Here is a 15,510-nt window from a genome sequence, read left to right as displayed (position 1 = left end):
GAGGGGGAGGTGTGAGCCCTGCTGTAAGAAGGGGCCATTCACACATCCTCAGCTGGAAGATACTTGACTCTCCTCTTCAAGGAGGAGCTGTTTGCTAGTAGGACAGGGCCCCCAGGCTGCTGCCCTGGCCTCGGGTCTGGCTCTGGAGGAAGTTGAGTTGCGTTCAGGCCTGCTGCTGATGCACTGAGGGCTTAGGGAGAACTCTAGCATTTGGGCTCTGCTGCGCAGGCAGCCAGCGGCAGGTTTATCCAGTGCTGGGTCGTAGGCTGAGATCAGGTGGTGCAGCACTGTAGCTTAGCATCAGTGTAGCTGTGCCTTCCCCCCTGAAGTTCTCTTCTTGGGGTTGGGGAGAGCAATTAACAGCTTGGCCTTATTAGTGTGCAAGGGTCTGAAGGCTTGTGAGGGCTGCAGTCCTTAGTAGCTGTAGGAGGGGGGGTTGATTCAGGTCACCATTGATGAAAAGGCTGGGTCATCTTTGGGCTGAGCTAGAATTTGACACATCTGTTCTTCAGTCTCCTTTCATGTCCTGTATTCTAGGTGACTTAACAAAATTTGGCCGAGGTGATGCCTCTTCCCCCGCTCCTGCAACAACTTTGGCCCAGCCTCAGCAGAGCCAGACCCAGACTCACCACACCACGCAGCAGACGTTCCTGAACCCAGCGCTGCCTCCTGGCTACAGTTACACCAGTCTGCCGTACTACACAGGGGTACCAGGGCTCCCCAGCACCTTCCAATACGGGCCCGCCGTGTTCCCTGTGAGTTTCCCAGAGGCAGGGTGTGGGAGTCAGGTAGGAGGGCAACACAGCGAAGCCTCTTCTCACTCTGCTTCTCTCCTTTCTGTAGGTTGCTCCTACCTCTTCCAAGCAGCATGGTGTGAATGTCAGCGTCAACGCATCAGCAACCCCTTTTCAGCAGCCCAGCGGCTATGGCTCTCATGGATACAGCACTGGTAAGAGACCCGACAGAACATCTTTCTCAGCAGCAGTTACTGACAGTGGCAGGCCTTGTTCACAATCTCACTGGCTGTGTGAGGGGACTGCTGTCTTACTACCTCCAGCACTAAGGGAGGAAAATGGCCATGGTGCAACTCGCAGGTTGTTTGATTCTCCTTTGAAAGGCCCAGGCTCATTCCGTATCCAGGTCTGGAGCGGGTTTGAGGAGTACAGTGCTTCACACCCTCCTCTGTGCCCAGCAGTCAGGTGGCTGGGGTCTTGGACTTGCATGAGCTTAAGCCTGAGCTTAAGCTGCTGAATTTTTTTGGTTTTTTTGTTTTTTACTGCCTGTACGTAACTGATAGAACAATAATTATTCCAAGTTTGAGCCTGGGAACTTGTTTGACTCCTGTGTTTGGCAGATGCATGCTTTCTAGAGAAGTGTCTGTCTTGATTCAAAGATGCAGTACTGGGTTTTGCTGGTTAATGTCTGGCCTGCATTTGGGTCCCTCTTCCAGCCCTTAAATTCCTGTTGTGCCTTTTTTCACTACATCAGAGTCCTTCAAGACACTATTTTCTCTTTGTGAAGATACTTCAGCTCTGTACCAGGTCACCTGGTACTAAGTCTTTCATTTCAACACTTCTTTCGGGCCTTAAATGATTGCTGAAGCTTTTCTCTGTACCACCACCTCTTAGAAACAGACAACATCAAATGCAGGTTGTGTGCCAGTGTTGCCAGTTGTTGCACCAACTATCCCAGCCCACAGTTGAGTTGCCTTTACATGCAGTTGCGTCCAAAGACCTCTTGGGCCATTCTTGCTACTGTGTCATGCTGGGAGTTTGTTTCCTTGTCTGTCTGCTGCATCCCGTCAGCTCTTCTCGGAGTTGCTATTTTCTGGGCTTTTCCAGAATGTGTATTTCTCTGGGTGGCAGCAGGCCCCTAAACTTGTTTCTGGAGGCATTCAGAAACTGCTCGTGTCCAGAGCAAAAGAACTTACGGGCATTTTCCAGCTTGGCCTTGCCAAGACCTGTTCCCTAGGATGATGTCTGTCTCCAAATCTTACCTGGCTGCCAGGTGAGCTTTCCACCACCTGATGCTGGCATTAGTGGCAGTAGCTCCTGCTGAACCAGTGGCTGCTGCCTAATGCTCACTTGCCTTTCCTTCTCCCCAGGTGTTTCTGTGACATCCAGTAATACAGGAGTGCCGGACATCTCGGGCTCTGTCTACTCCAAAACTCAGGTTAGTGTCTGGTGTGTGCTCCAGGAAGGCGCTGCTTTGCTGGGCAGTGGAAGCTCTGAGACAGCCTCCCTGGGCAATGAGGGGTCTTCCCCATGGAGCAACCAGCCAGAGAGAAGGGAAATGCTCAGCTTTCCCAACTTAGAGCAATTCCAAGCTCAGACAGGCAGAGAATCTGTCTGTTCTCTGCACCACACGCTGACTCCCATGACTTGTAGAGCTAAGAAGGGGCACACTGCCAGCCAGGGGCAGGGGAGCGCTGCCCAGCTCCCAGCCCTTACTCTGCCGTTGGCATCTCCTCCTCAGCAATCCTTCGAGAAGCAGGGATTTCACACTGGAACCCCAGCAGCCTCCTTCAACCTGCCTTCGGCGCTGGGCAGCGGCGGCCCCATCAACCCTGCAACGGCAGCGGCGTACCCCCCCACCCCTTTCATGCACATCCTGACCCCGCATCAGCAACCCCACTCGCAGATCCTCCACCACCACCTGCAGCAGGATGGGCAGGTAAGCGATGCCCCCCGGCCCCCTGGCCCTTGCTGGGGTATTTCCTAGGGCTCTCGTTCCCCCCCAGCCCCCCTCTCCCTCCCTCCCTCACGCCCTGCGGCGGACACACGCGGACACGTGGTGACACGCACATGCTCACACTTGCACATACACACAGGGCCGATAAGAGGATGAGGTGAGGAAGGCCCGGGGTGTGCTCCGCTGGGGGGTACTTGGCACAGCCCCCTTGCTGCCAGGCCGTACCAGGTACGGTCAGGTAGTGCCCCTTCACGCAGACATGCCTGGTACGCCCTGACCTCCCCTTTCCTTGGAGGGGCGGCTCCGCAGGCCAGCAGCAAAGGCATTACTTGCCACAGCCACGATGCCGCTGTAGCTTTCAGGTCTAACCGTGGATTTCTATTGTCATAGTTTGTCCCTTTATTTTACATATCCTGGTACTGCAACAGCTTCCATATTTGCAGATGATACTGTGCTGCCAACGCCAGCAGGAAGACCAGGTAATGAACCTCTCTGATAATGCATTGCACTTGCCCTGGGGTCTCCCCCTGCCCCTAAGGCCCCCCAGGCTTACGTAGCCCTTTCCTTTTCCCCCTGTGGCCCCGCCAGGCGAGGAGAGAGGCCCTCAGTCAGTATGTGCACACACACACAGCCGCGCACACAGACACACACCTTCCTGCTTGACCCCTTCCCCTCCCTTTCCCCTTCTCCCTGCTGTGTGGCAGCCCCCGCAGAGCTGCCAGGGCCCTCGCTGCCTGCAGTCCTGGCATGGTGCTGGTCTGGAGGAAGGCACAAAGCAGAGGGAGGGTCCTGCGGCTGCTGGGGCGGCAAGCAGCATGACGTAAGAGCCACTGGCCAGCTACTCAGTGCAGGAGACAGCCTGTGCTCTGGTGCCAGTGGCCGCAGAGAGCTTGCACTGGGCTGAGGCGGGTCAGCGAGCACCGAGGAGCCATAGCCCACAGCACCCACGGCCTGTGGGCTGGAGCCGTCTTGCGGGGATGGCGGTGCCTGCGGCCGAGCCGCCTGAGGCATGCCAGCATCACTCTGCAGAGCAGCCCAGGGTTGGGACCCCAGAGACGGCGGCACTGGTTCCCCCACAATAACCACCTGCTTCTCCTTCTCACCCCATTCCTGCAGAGCGGCTCCGGGCAGCGCAGCCAAGGCAGCTCCATCCCCCAGAAGTCCCAGGCCAACAAGTCTGCCTACAACAGCTACAGCTGGGGCGCCAACTGAGGCCGGGGCAGCCCTCGCCCGCCACTTGCTTCCGGAAGAGAATCCCACCAAACCCGACGCCGAAGGATCCCAGGGAGGAGAGCACCCTGCCGCAGGGCAGCGCCCGGCCCCCGCAGCCCCTGGGCAGGGCAGGGTGGGCTGGCAGGCGGCTCTGCATTGTCTGTCTTCAGCCACCTTTTCCTGTATGTAATATAGAATTTGTATTTTTTCTTTTTTTTTCCTCCTCTCTCTGCATTCAGATTCTGAACTGTTTGCCGTAGGGGCCTTTTTTGGTTTTTACTCCTTTCTCCCCTTTTCCCCCCACCTCCTGCTGCCCCAGAACCTCTCGGATCCAAAGGAGTGGAAGCTGCGAGTCGCCTACAGCAAACCCCCTTATTATTAGGAATAAGAACAGTAATTGATATGAACAGCATTGTAAGATGAATTAGTTGAAGTGTTTTTTTGTACCGTGTTCTAAATTTAATGGATAAATGTGTCTTGTATATAAAAACAAAAACCCCATGCCGTCCTGTAGTTCTCTCATTTCCTCGCCCACCCTCCGCTGCTCTCTGCCGCCAGCCCAGAGGAGCCCCGGAGAGCACCCCCCTATTTTACGTTCGCCATCCGCACCCCCTCCTTCCCTGCAGGCCCCGAGCGCAGGTCCTGCCCCTTGCACGCTGTAAGTATCTTCTGCTTTTGGTTTTGGGTTTTTTTTTTGTCTTTTTTTTTTCTATGCAGTCCAGATCTTGTATTTTTCAGTTCAAATTGGTCACTTCAACTGAAGCCCCTGTGCGGGTGACTTACTAAAGAGAATAAAGATCACAAAGTGATGTGTGTATTTTTTAATACCTACCTTCTCAGCCTGGTTCCGTATTTTTAGTGCAGGGGGCGGGAGGCCTCAGGCAAGGCAGGGCAGCTGTTCCTCACACCCCTCCCCAACTTTTTATCCCCCCCCCGCCCCCCCAGCACCACCACCACTTTTATGGATTTTTTTTTTTTTTCCTCCCCACCTCTTCCCAGCTGCTGTGCTGGGCACCAGGATCCCAGCACAGGGCCAAGGTCACCATCCTTTTCCGTGTCCTTTCTCTGGGCCAGGGCCCCCATGCCCTCTGTTTCTCTGTTCCCCCTGAGGCCTGCAGCTTGTGCCCTCCCAGTTGCCCCCTGCTCTGGTGCTGCTGGTGTGCCCCAGCTGAGGTTGGGGGTGCTCTCCATCCCCTCCTCACGCTGGGGGCCCCAGGAAAGGACTGGCTGCCCCGAAGGGCCGGTCCCCAGTGCAGGGGCAGGGAACAGGACCAGTGGTGTGGTGGGAAGAAGCCACACGTGCCCCAGCAGCGGGTGCTGAGCTGCCTTCTGGCCCTGCATTCCCCATCACCCTCCTTGAAAGAGTGCAGGGCCAAAGGGGGGGCAAGCTCCAAGGTAAGGGCCTGGGGGCTTGGGCTACTCTCTGCCTTGGGGTGGGGCAAAGCTGGAGCTGGCTCAGCATGCCCCTGTGCTCTGGGGACACAGTGGAGGAGCAGAAGGGTCATGGGAAGGACAGATGGAGCTCACTGCAAGCACAGAGAAAGACTAGGCACCTGGGTGGTGCAGGATAAGAGCCCATTGCACTCCCAGCCCTATCGGGGTGCTGTGCAAGCCCCTCTGCCCTTCTCTGTGAGTCCCCTGTGAATGCAGCTGGCCCAGCACAACAGCAGTTTCCCCCCACTCAGCATGCACCACTGCCTGTGGGTCTTGGAGGCAGCTGGGCCCGGCAGCCACCAGCCCCATGGCTCTGCTGCTCCCAGGCAGCCAGACGAGCTCAGGGCCGGTGGGTGCTGGGGGCCAGAGCCCACCGGCTCCCGGGGGAGAGCACAGGCCTGGCGGCTGGAGGGAGAGGCCCCAGAGCTTCCCAGGGCCTGCGGCGGTCAGATCAGAGACTCATCTGGGTTGGAAAAGGCCTTTATCATCAAGCCCAACCGTTAACCTGGCACTGCCAAGTCCGCCAGATGGGGAACCTCCGGCCTTTCGAAAGCACAGGGTGACTCTGACGGTGCCGAGGGGGTTCTGCAGGCTGGGACGTGGCCCCGGGGCCGGGCCTGGGCCGGCCGCGCTCCGCTGGATCCGCCTTCGCTCAAGGCCGCCTGGGTTCGGCCGCGGGCCTCGCGACACCCGCAACGCTTTGCGGCGCTGCGCGACCCCGGCGCTTTACGGCAACGTACCTGGGCACGGCGGGAGGCGGCGCTGGGCGGGTGGAGCGCGATGAGCTTTTACGACGCCTTTCGAGGTTTCTTCGGGTTCCCGGGGCGGCGCAGGTACCGGGACCCCAGCCAGGCCCTGACCCTCGGCCGCCCCCGACTTGGCCTGGTCTCTCCCCGGTTGTCCCCCGTGCCCCTGCCCGCACAGGCCCTATCCCGGTTCCCTCCTCCCCGTTATCCCGTCCGCCCCCTTCAGCCCTCTGTTGGCCCGCGGGCCTTGTCCCGGCCCCCGGTTGCTCCGGGCCCGGGTGTCTCAGCGCCGCGGTCCCACAGGGCCCGGGACCCGCTCTTCGGCGGCACGGCGTGGGACGAGGAGGAGGAGGATGACGACCCGTCCCTGGCGCAGCCCCCCCAGGACTTCGGCTTCGGCTTCAGCCCTGGCGGGTCCCGTGGCGCCTTCGAGGAGCTGTTCCGGGACGTGGGCGAGCTCCTGGGCGTCTTCGGGGGGGCCTGGGCCGGGCCCCCGCTGCCCTTCGGTGGGGATGGGAAGGGGCTTCCCCCGCCGGGGGCTGAGTGGGGCTCTGGCGGCTGATGCGGAGCCCCTCGGGCGGCCCGGCCTGACCCTGACCCCCTTTTGCTCCCCAGAGCCGCCCCTGCCTGGCCCTGGTGAGGGCAGTGTGGGGCGGCCACTGCGGGACTCCATGCTGAAGCAGCCCGACAGCCCCACTCCCAGCATGTCCCCGGGAGGCCCCGAGTGCCCCAGCGACCCGGCCCGGCCCTGGACACCCTTCCTGGGGGTGGGTGAGGGCTCTGCCTCACGCGGGCTTGGCTGTGGCGGCCATCAGAGCCTCCCATCGCAGTGTTGCGCTTTGCCTCCCCAACACCGGCATGTGGCTTTGCCTTGCAGCTGGAAGATGCTGACCCAGCTCCTCCTGGCCTGAAGGAAGACCAAGGTGGGTGTGGGGAGTGGGGCCACGGAGTCTCTGCTTTACCTGCCCACGCTGCTGCAGCCACTGAGGCGCATCCCCACGCTGGTGTCACCGTCTCACATGTCTCCCACAGACCTGGACTCCCAGGTCTCCTCCACAGGGCTGGGGACCATCCTGAGACCCGATGAGCCCAAGTCCCACTCTTACTTCCAGAGCGTCTCTGTCACCAAAGTGACTCTCCCTGATGGGGTGAGTGCCCCCCGTGGGCACAGCAATGGGCCATGGGTGCCCTGGGGACACCGTCCCCAGTGCAAGGAGCACAGTGCAGGGTGGTGGCATCTCTCAGGGCCTGGCACTCTGCGCAGGCAGTGGAGGAGCGCCGGACCGTGCAGGACAGCCAGGGCCGCCGGGAGACGACAGTGACCCGCCGGAGGGGGGACCAGGCCTTTATCACCACCACCAAGGAGGATGGGCAGAGCAAGGACTACCGGGAGGAGGTGGTCAACATGGATGACCGTGAGTGGGGTGCTGAGGAGGGTGAGGGGAGTGGGCTGGGTCCTCTCTGAGTGAGCTCTCCCTGCTCTCCCAGGAGAGCTGGCGCAGTTCGCAGGCACGTGGCCACGGCAAGATGAGCTCCGCGCTCCAAACCCGAGTGACCCTTCGTCTGCACTGGGCAGCTTCTTCCGACGCTGGTTCTCAAGCTGGTAGCTGTACCTCCCCAGCTGAGCACCCCGTATGTGTGATGGGTGTGGGGTGGGGGGACCCCAGGGATTCTTAGGGTCGTGGGCACAGATGCCAGCTTGAGGGCTGGGGCTGCTGGCTCCATCCAGGGCGGGTGGTTGGCAGCAGCCTCTTCCCACCGCCTGTTTTTGTTGCAGATGGGTCAGATCCTGCTGGGAGCTGGTGCCCAGGCTGGGGGCTTCCCACCTTCTGGGGCACTGCGGAGCTGCAGAGACCCCCATGGGGGCTGAGTGTGTGCGTGCGTGTGTACAGAGCAATAAAGTCTATTTATGCTAACGGCGTCCTGCCAGGCTCCTTTGGGCTGGAACCTCCCCAGTTCGGAGGCAGGGACAGCCACGGGCACCAGGGTGGCTCCTGGGGTCTGCCCCATGGGTGCAGGCAGCTGCCGGGCTCCTCTGCCCTGGCACCGTGCCCACACTGCTCCCTGCTCACCTCCCTCTCCCGTTTCCCTGCCTGCCCAGTGCTGTGCTAACGCCTCCCCTGGGCTGTTCTCAAGGGCCTGTCCTGGGAGCCTTTCCAAGGCCTCTTCATTAGCGCTGCCTGCGGTTGCAGCTTGGGCAGGGATCTGGCAGGGAAAAAGGGGGGAGCTCCCCGGAAGGGAGACACCTGTGCCAGCTCACCTGAGCAAGGTCTCGGTTCCCCGTGGCCGCTCGGGGATCCTCGGGGGGCTCCCGCCAGGTCTGGTCCTACTGGGGGACACCATCGTCACAAGGCGCTGCTGTCCCTGGCCCCGTGCGGGACTCTGGTCCCTGCCAGGCGTCTCCCTGCGGTGCGGCCCTGATTGGTTTAAAGTCTGCGTGTTATCACCTACCCCAGCCCCGGGGCTCATAAAATCGCTCCGGAACGGAGACACTGACACCGCTGCTGCTGCTGCCCGTTCCCAGCCGGCCCCATGGGCACCACTTCCTTCTTGAAGAGGGCCCAGGCTCTGCTCCGCATCCGGAACCAGCTGGTGCGGGAGTGCCTGGCTGAGCTGCTGGCCGTCTTCGTGCTCATCGTGAGCGGGGCACATGGGTGGGCAGGGGCTGACCATGGGGTGGTGGCAGGCACTGGGGGTCCCAGGGCTCCCCTGCCCATCTCTTGCCAAGGGTGAGGGGGGTTTTGGGCTGCGCCATGCTTGCCAAGTGACTTGGCACTGCCTGGCCTCCTACTTGGACTCTGTTCCTGTGGCATTGTAGGCCCTCCGCCACAGTGGCTCTGGCGCAATAAAGGCATGGGTGCTGCTGCGTGGCACCCGAGGGAGCAGCGCTGGGCAGCACGTGCCCTGATGCCTCCCACCCTGAAGCGGGCAAAGGCTGGGGCTCTGGAGCCATGCTTGGCATTTCGGCTGCATCCCGTGGCGGCACATGGTGACACCATGGCCGCGCTGGCGGCACCCCTTCCCTGCTGTCTCCCCAGGGAAGCATGTTACTTAATTGCTGATAATTTGTTTACTTTGCTGTCAAAACCACGAGCGAGACCAGTAGCCACCTCCCTGCCTGTCCCCGTCCGGCACCCAAAGCTGGAGCCCGGGGGGGTGGGGGAGCAAAGCCACGGAGACAGCGCAGGCAGAGGCACTTGCACAGCAGCCCTTGCCTCGCTGCCCTTCTGCCGCCCGGGATCGGTGCTAATCCTGCCAGCAGCTGCAGCGCGGCGGGGCAGCAGCCTGTGGGGAGCAGAGGGTGGGCTCGGTGAGGGGCCAGGGGTCTGTGGTGGAGCCGTGTGCCTCTTCTCCAGCTGATCACCTTGAGCGGCTCAGCACAGATGGTCACCAGCTCTGGGACGAAGGGGAACATCCTCACCACCTACCTGGCAGGTGCCCTGGCCATAATGGTGGCCGTCTACACAGCAGGAGGAGTCTCCGGTGAGGCTGGGGAGAGGGTCCCAGCTCCTGCCATCCCCTAGCTCCAGTGGGACCCTTTACTCTGAGCCCCTCTCTCCACTCTGTTGCAGGGGCTCACCTGAACCCGGCGTTCTCCCTCTCCATGTGCCTGCTGGAGCAGTTTCCCTGGTGGAAGTTTCCAATCTTTGTGGCCGTGCAGATCTTGGGAGCTTTCATCGCCGCCGGAGCCGTCTACGCCCTCTACTATGGTACGGGGAGGTGGGTGGGTGCCCAGTGGGGGGACAGCGTGGCCGTGCTGGTGTGGCTGGGCTCACGGCCGGGCTCTGCCTCTGCTCCGCAGATGCCATCTGGCACTACAGCAACGGGACCCTCGCTGCCTCCGGCCCCCGGGAAACTGCCTCCATCTTTGCCACCTACCCTGCCGACTACCTCTCCCTCACCAATGGCTTCTTGGACCAGGTGGGTGCCAGTGTTGGCTCTCCTTGGACCTCTCCAGCGGTGCCGGTCCCCACGGCGCTGAGCTGCTGCGCCGGCCCCACAGGTGATAGGCACGGCCCTGCTGATCGTGGGCATCCTGGCCATCCTGGACACCCGCAACAAGGGCATCCCTGAGGGCCTGGAGCCAGTGGCCGTGGCCCTGCTGGTGTTCTCCATCGAGGTCTCCATGAGCGCCAACTGTGGCTGCCCCTTGAACCCCGCACGGGATTTCGGACCCCGGCTCTTCACCTATGTGGCAGGTTGGGGCGTGGAGGTCTTCAGGTGGGTAGAGGGAAGGGGGCAAGGTGGGGGGTGGCAGGGATGACCCCCTGCCCACCATGCCCTGTCCCCAGCAGGGGCAATGGGTGGTGGTGGGTGCCAGTGGCGGCGCCGCTGCTGGGCGCCGCCGTGGGCTCGGCCGTTTACCAGCTCCTCGTGGCTTTCCACCACCCTGCGGAGGAGGGCAACCCCCCGGCCAAGAAGAGCTCCCTGGTCCTCGTCAGCACCGCCATGCCCCCAGACACCGAGATGTCACCCAGGAAGAAGGACACCAAGGGGGGTGCTGCCCCAGAAGAAGCGACGCCGAGGACCCCCTGAGCTGGTGGCATGGTCCCCGCTGCGGTCCCTGTCACACCATTAAATGAGCCCTGAGGCCATGAGGTGTCTCGTGTCTGGACATGGGGGCAGCAGCGCAGGGGGCACGGGGGTGGGCAGCGGCCCTTAGCCCCCCCCGGGGGGGGCAGAGCCCACCAGGCCTCGTTGTGGGGGGACCCCAGCCCCGGGGGCATGTGCGGCCGAGGGGGAAGGGGGCTGCCCCCTTGGGACCCCCGGGGTTGTCCCCGGGACCCCCCGGGGCTGCCTTTGGCCCTCCGGGAACCTCCTGCCTCCCCGGGGCTGCCCAGGACCCCCGGGGTTGGACCCTGGGACTCCCCGGGACCACCGAGGCTGCACCCGGTACCCCCCGGGGCTGCCATCCCCGCTCCCCGGGAAGCCCCGGTGCCGCCCTCCCCGGGCTGCCCCGTGACCCCGGGGCAGTGTTCGGTCGCTCCCCCCCCCCCCCCCCCCCCCCCACTTCCGCCGCCGACCGGCGCCGCCGCGGCCATGGGGCGCTGAGGCGGCGGCAGCGGGAGCGGGGCCGCAGCGGCCCCGGCACCGGCCCCGGCCCCGGCCCCGGCTGCCCGCTCCCCATGGGCTGCGCGGCCGCGGGCCATGGAGCGGTGCGCGGCCCGCCGGGCCCCAGGTGAGCGGGGTGGGGCGGGGACCCGGTAGGCCCCGGTGGGTCCCGGTGCGGCCGTTGCCCCGGCAACGCGGCGGGGCGGGGCGGGAGGGCCCGGGCCGGGGCACCGGCAGCGCGGGATGGCGCCGCCGGGGCGCGCCGCGGCCCCGCAGCCATGACGGTGCCCCGGGAGATGCCCGAGAAGTGGCCGCGGGGCCGCGGCCCCGGCGGGGCGGGTGGGTGCGGGGCGGGCGGGCCTGCGGCGGCGCCGGGGGTGCAGATAAAGCAGGGCCGGGGGGCTGGAGGCCTGGGGGTGCCGAGGTGGGGGCCTGGGGGTGCAGATAAGCAGGGCTGGGGGTCAGGGGGTGTAGGGCTAGAGGAGTCTGGGGGTGCAGACAGCCGGGGCTGGGGGCTGGAGGCCTGGGGGTGCCGAGGTGGGCGTCTGGGGGTGCAGATAAGCAAGGCTGGGGGTGCAGATGAGCAGTGCTGGAGGGTCTGGGGGTGCGGAAGAAGAGGGCTGGGGGTGCAGGGCTGGGGCTCTGGGGGTGCAGGGCTGGGGGTTGCAGATAAGCAGGGCTGGGGGTGCAGAAGAAGGGGGCTGGGGGTGCAGGGGTGTGGGTCCCGGTGTGTGGGGAGCACAGGGCCACACAATACCGGGTCCCCCTGTTCCCCTGGGGGCCCGGGGCCCTTGGCCTTGCCTGGGTGGCTTTTGGGGTGCAGGGGAGCGGGGCTGGCCGGCTGCGGGGCGCAGAGGGGAGGTCGGGGGCAGCGGGGGGCGAGGCTGATGGGGCGCGCGGTGTTGCAGAGGAGGAGAGGCGGGTGCGAGCCAACGCGCGGGAGTACAACGAGAAGTTCCAGTACGCGGTGAGTGGGGTGGCTGATCCCCGTCCCTCGGGGCCTCGTCCCACGGCTCGGGCGGGTTTGGGGGGGCTGGGACCTGCGTCACCCTCCGGGTCAGTGGAAGGGGGGGCTATGGCTAAAAATAGATGTTTGTCCCTGAGAAAATTGTGCTGACGAGCCGTTAACTCCAGCAGAGCTTTGGGGCTGGGGCAGCCTGGCTGGAGGGGGACACGGTGCGCTCCCGTGGAGGGGGATGCAGCCCTCCATCCTCTGCCAGGGCTGGAAGCCCCCCAGCTCTGCCCGCACCCCTGCCTGGTCCCCCGATGCAGTTCTGTGTCTGGCTAATTAACGAGCTTCTGGAGCTGCTGGGGGAGGGGCACGGCTCACCTTGCCCTCCCCCTCCGCGCTGGAGGTTATTTCTGGCTGCTCCAGATCAGGCCCTGCCTCAGCCTCGCTGTGGGGTGGGGAGCAGTGGGGCTGGGTTGGGGTGACCCTTGGAGGGGCTGGGTGCTGCTGCCGGAGGAGGCTGGTCCCTGGGTACTGGCTGGCAACCAAGGCGGAGGAATCCGCTTCTCGAGAAAGCTGCCATGGAGTTAGAGCAGGGCAGGAGCCGGGGGTCCGGGCTGCCGCCCAGAGCTCCCAAATTAGGGGCACAGTGAGCTGCAGCCCTGCCCCCAGAGCGATGCTGAGGGGTCACGGGGCCTTGGCAACTCATGAACCCCCTTCTCGCCCCATCTGTCCCCAGAGCAACTGCATCAAGACCTCCAAGTACAACATCGTCACCTTCCTGCCTGTCAATCTCTTCGAGCAGTTCCAGGAAGTGGCCAATACCTATTTCCTGTTCCTCCTCATCCTGCAGGTGAGTGCTGGGGGGCCCGGGGAGGCAGATGGGGTCCCCCTGCCCTGTCCTTCCCTGGCCGGGCAGCCGGGCTGTCCAGGGCACATCCCGCCCCTGCGAAGCAGTGGGTTCGGCACCCTCGAGCAGGGGTGGCGTGGGCCTGGGGCTGGCCTGGTCCCCTCCAGCTCCCGCTCCCTGTCCCTAGCTGATCCCGCAGATCTCTTCACTCTCCTGGTTCACCACCATCGTGCCTTTGGTTCTTGTCTTAACCATCACAGCTGTCAAAGATGCCACCGACGACTATGTGAGTGATCCCCCACGCGTTCCTCTACCCGGCTGGCTGCCAACTGGGCATGGGGACTTGGGGCTGGGCAGGGGCTGTGACCCTGGTGCGGGTGTGCGGTGCCCGGGGCCGTGGCATTTGCAGGGAGAGGGATGCAGGACTCCGTCCCCAGAGGGGCTGATGCTGCTCTCTTCCCCTCCGCATCCAGTTCCGCCATAAAAGCGACAACCAGGTGAACAACCGGCAGTCTCAGGTGCTGATCGGCGGAGTGTGAGTGTCGCTGGGGACGGGGAAGCCGGGAGGGAAGCACGGAGCCGGGCAGGATGTGGCACAGGGCTGCAGGCAGGGCAGAGCACAGTGGGGCAGGGGAGGACCAATGCTGCGGCCCCCAACTAACTCCACTCTGCTGTCCCTCTGCAGCCTCCGGCAGGAGCAGTGGATGAACGTCCGTGTCGGAGACATCATCAAGTTGGAGAACAACCAGTTCGTGGCGGTGAGTGTGGCCCCGAGACGAGCACAGTCCCGGCTGGGCTGTGCACAGGGACAGCAGCATGGTGTGGTGCTGCGCCTGCTCTGCTTTTGTGCTCCTCCATCATCTCCTGGGGTGAGACATCAGGGAATTTCCAGCCTGGAAGTTGCATTTTGGTTGTAGCGTTTGAGCCGTGTTTGAGCTCTGGAGATTTGGCTGACGTGGGTGCTTCAGGCAATGGTGTCCAGGCCAGGGTGCTGGCAGGGTGGCTTCAGAGACCCCGCTGACCCCTGGCATTCGAGGGCCAGGAGCTTCCCTGGGGAGAGTGGAGGAGAGCCCTAGTGTCAACACAACCCTTCACGTGTCTCTCCTGGCAGGCTGACCTCCTCCTCCTCTCCAGCAGCGAACCCCATGGGTTGTGCTACATAGAGACCGCGGAGCTGGACGGGTAGGTAACCTCGGGTGGCAGGGGAAGGAGAGAGGTAGGAGTGAGAACGGCATGCGGGCAGGGCAGGAGCTGCCGGGTACCTGAAACTGGGGAGCACCTGTGAAGGCCCTCCCTGCCAGGCTGTCGCTAACCCCACACGTCGTGCCTCCTTGCCCACAGAGAGACCAACATGAAGGTGCGGCAGGCCATCCCCGTCACCTCCGAGCTGGGTGACACCAGCAAGCTGGCTCGGTTTGACGGTGAGTGCCTGCAATTGGTGCTCTGCAATGGGGCGGCCCCTGGGTTTCCTCCTGGCATGGGTCCACCCTGGAGAGACCAGGACCATCCAGACGGCATTGTGGTCCTGTGGCTTGAAGCAGATCTCTGGGGAGCTGGGGACGGTGCTGGGAGCACTGGGATGGAGCTGGCCACGTGGAGAAGGCACGTTACAGCCGAGCCATCCCCTGTGCCCAGGTGAGGTGATCTGTGAACCCCCCAACAACAAGCTGGATAAGTTTGGCGGGACGCTGTACTGGAAGGAGAGCAAGTACCCCCTGAGCAACCAGAACATGCTGCTGCGAGGCTGCGTCCTGCGCAACACCGAGTGGTGCTTTGGCCTCGTCGTCTTTGCAGGTGGGCTGGGACAGCTGCCGCCGCTGCACTGCACGGAAGGGAGAGGCCCTGCTGATGCTCTTCCCTCTCCCCAGGGCCCGACACAAAACTGATGCAGAACAGCGGCCGGACGAAGTTTAAGCGGACGAGCATTGATCGGCTGATGAACACGCTGGTGCTCTGGGTATGCGGTATCCCAGGGAACCCCAGCTCTGGCCCAGTTGGGGCTCTGATGTCCCGTCTTGTCCCCAGATCTTCGGGTTCCTGGTGTGCATGGGGGTGATCCTGGCCATCGGCAACGCCATCTGGGAGCACGAGGTGGGCGTCTGCTTCCAGATCTACCTGCCCTGGGATGAGGGGGTGCACAGTGCCTTCTTCTCTGGCTTCCTCTCCTTCTGGTCCTACATCATCATCCTCAACACTGTGGTGCCCATCTCGCTCTATGTGAGGTAGGGCAGGGCCGAGGGGCTGGGCTGGGGGTGTGCGAGGGGCAGGCAGCAGGAATTAGGGGTGCCCTCTAGGGAGGGGAGATGGGGATGGAGACCCACGGGCAGAGCTGTGCGCATGGGGTGGGCACGGGCTGCTCTCCTGGTGATGGGCCATGTCTGCCCTCGGGGATACCCCAAGACCTGAGGCCCCACAGGTCCTTTGGGGCCCCCCTGGCTGTGTCTGTCTGGCTGCTCGTCTCTCGCTGCCCTGGCTGCATGCTCGTTATTTTGCTCTGCCCTCCTGCAGCTCCCAGGCTCCTGCACTGTCCCCCTTCTCTCTCTCTTTTAATTTCTCTCTCTTTTCGTTCCCCAGCA

General features: G+C 63.4%; 4 protein-coding genes across 9 annotated transcripts in view; all 4 read left to right on the top strand.

Annotated features, from left to right (window-relative positions):
* Positions 1–5,029, top strand: part of UBAP2L (ubiquitin associated protein 2 like) — a gene marked incomplete at its 5' end in the record, with an annotated part of 28,306 nt that extends 23,277 nt beyond the window's left edge. For 2 of the 6 annotated variants that reach the window (XM_082011602.1, XM_082011601.1), the window contains 6 exons: positions 538–755; positions 844–949; positions 2,105–2,172; positions 2,476–2,673; positions 3,120–3,170; positions 3,808–5,029. In XM_082011602.1, coding sequence (XP_081867728.1) covers positions 538–755; positions 844–949; positions 2,105–2,172; positions 2,476–2,673; positions 3,120–3,170; positions 3,808–3,903 — 737 coding nt within the window. In that variant the 3' untranslated portion in view covers positions 3,904–5,029. The remainder of the gene's footprint in view (positions 1–537; positions 756–843; positions 950–2,104; positions 2,173–2,475; positions 2,674–3,119; positions 3,171–3,807) is intronic. The other 4 variants (XM_082011606.1, XM_082011604.1, XM_082011603.1 and 1 more) reach the window with 3 other exon arrangements.
* Positions 5,030–6,117: 1,088 nt separating this feature from the next.
* HAX1 (HCLS1 associated protein X-1) lies at positions 6,118–7,690 on the top strand (the record flags this gene model as incomplete). Its single annotated transcript, XM_082011725.1, has 7 exons — positions 6,118–6,170; positions 6,387–6,589; positions 6,699–6,850; positions 6,961–7,006; positions 7,116–7,231; positions 7,348–7,498; positions 7,572–7,690. 7 exons carry the CDS (start codon positions 6,118–6,120, stop codon positions 7,688–7,690), a joined length of 840 nt encoding a protein of 279 aa, XP_081867851.1.
* Positions 7,691–8,544: 854 nt separating this feature from the next.
* Positions 8,545–10,619, top strand: AQP10 (aquaporin 10; the record flags this gene model as incomplete). Its single annotated transcript, XM_082011531.1, has 6 exons — positions 8,545–8,720; positions 9,440–9,566; positions 9,656–9,793; positions 9,886–10,004; positions 10,087–10,304; positions 10,376–10,619. The coding sequence occupies exons 1-6, from the start codon at positions 8,616–8,618 to the stop codon at positions 10,617–10,619; spliced, it is 951 nt and encodes a 316-aa protein (XP_081867657.1). The 5' UTR covers positions 8,545–8,615.
* A 612-nt stretch (positions 10,620–11,231) lies between these two features.
* Positions 11,232–15,160, top strand: LOC309414233 (phospholipid-transporting ATPase ID-like; the record flags this gene model as incomplete). The annotated part of the gene is made up of 11 exons (XM_082011530.1): positions 11,232–11,262; positions 11,813–12,102; positions 12,824–12,937; positions 13,122–13,220; positions 13,408–13,469; positions 13,620–13,692; positions 14,046–14,116; positions 14,276–14,355; positions 14,570–14,728; positions 14,803–14,891; positions 14,960–15,160. The coding sequence occupies 11 exons, from the start codon at positions 11,232–11,234 to the stop codon at positions 15,158–15,160; spliced, it is 1,269 nt and encodes a 422-aa protein (XP_081867656.1).
* Between the last annotated feature and the right edge of the window lie 350 nt (positions 15,161–15,510).

The sequence above is a fragment of the Phaethon aethereus genome, assembly GCF_964289735.1.
Source record: "Phaethon aethereus genome assembly, chromosome: 28".
NCBI classification, from domain to species: domain Eukaryota; kingdom Metazoa; phylum Chordata; class Aves; order Phaethontiformes; family Phaethontidae; genus Phaethon; species Phaethon aethereus.
This window is presented reverse-complemented; position numbering and strand designations above follow the sequence as displayed.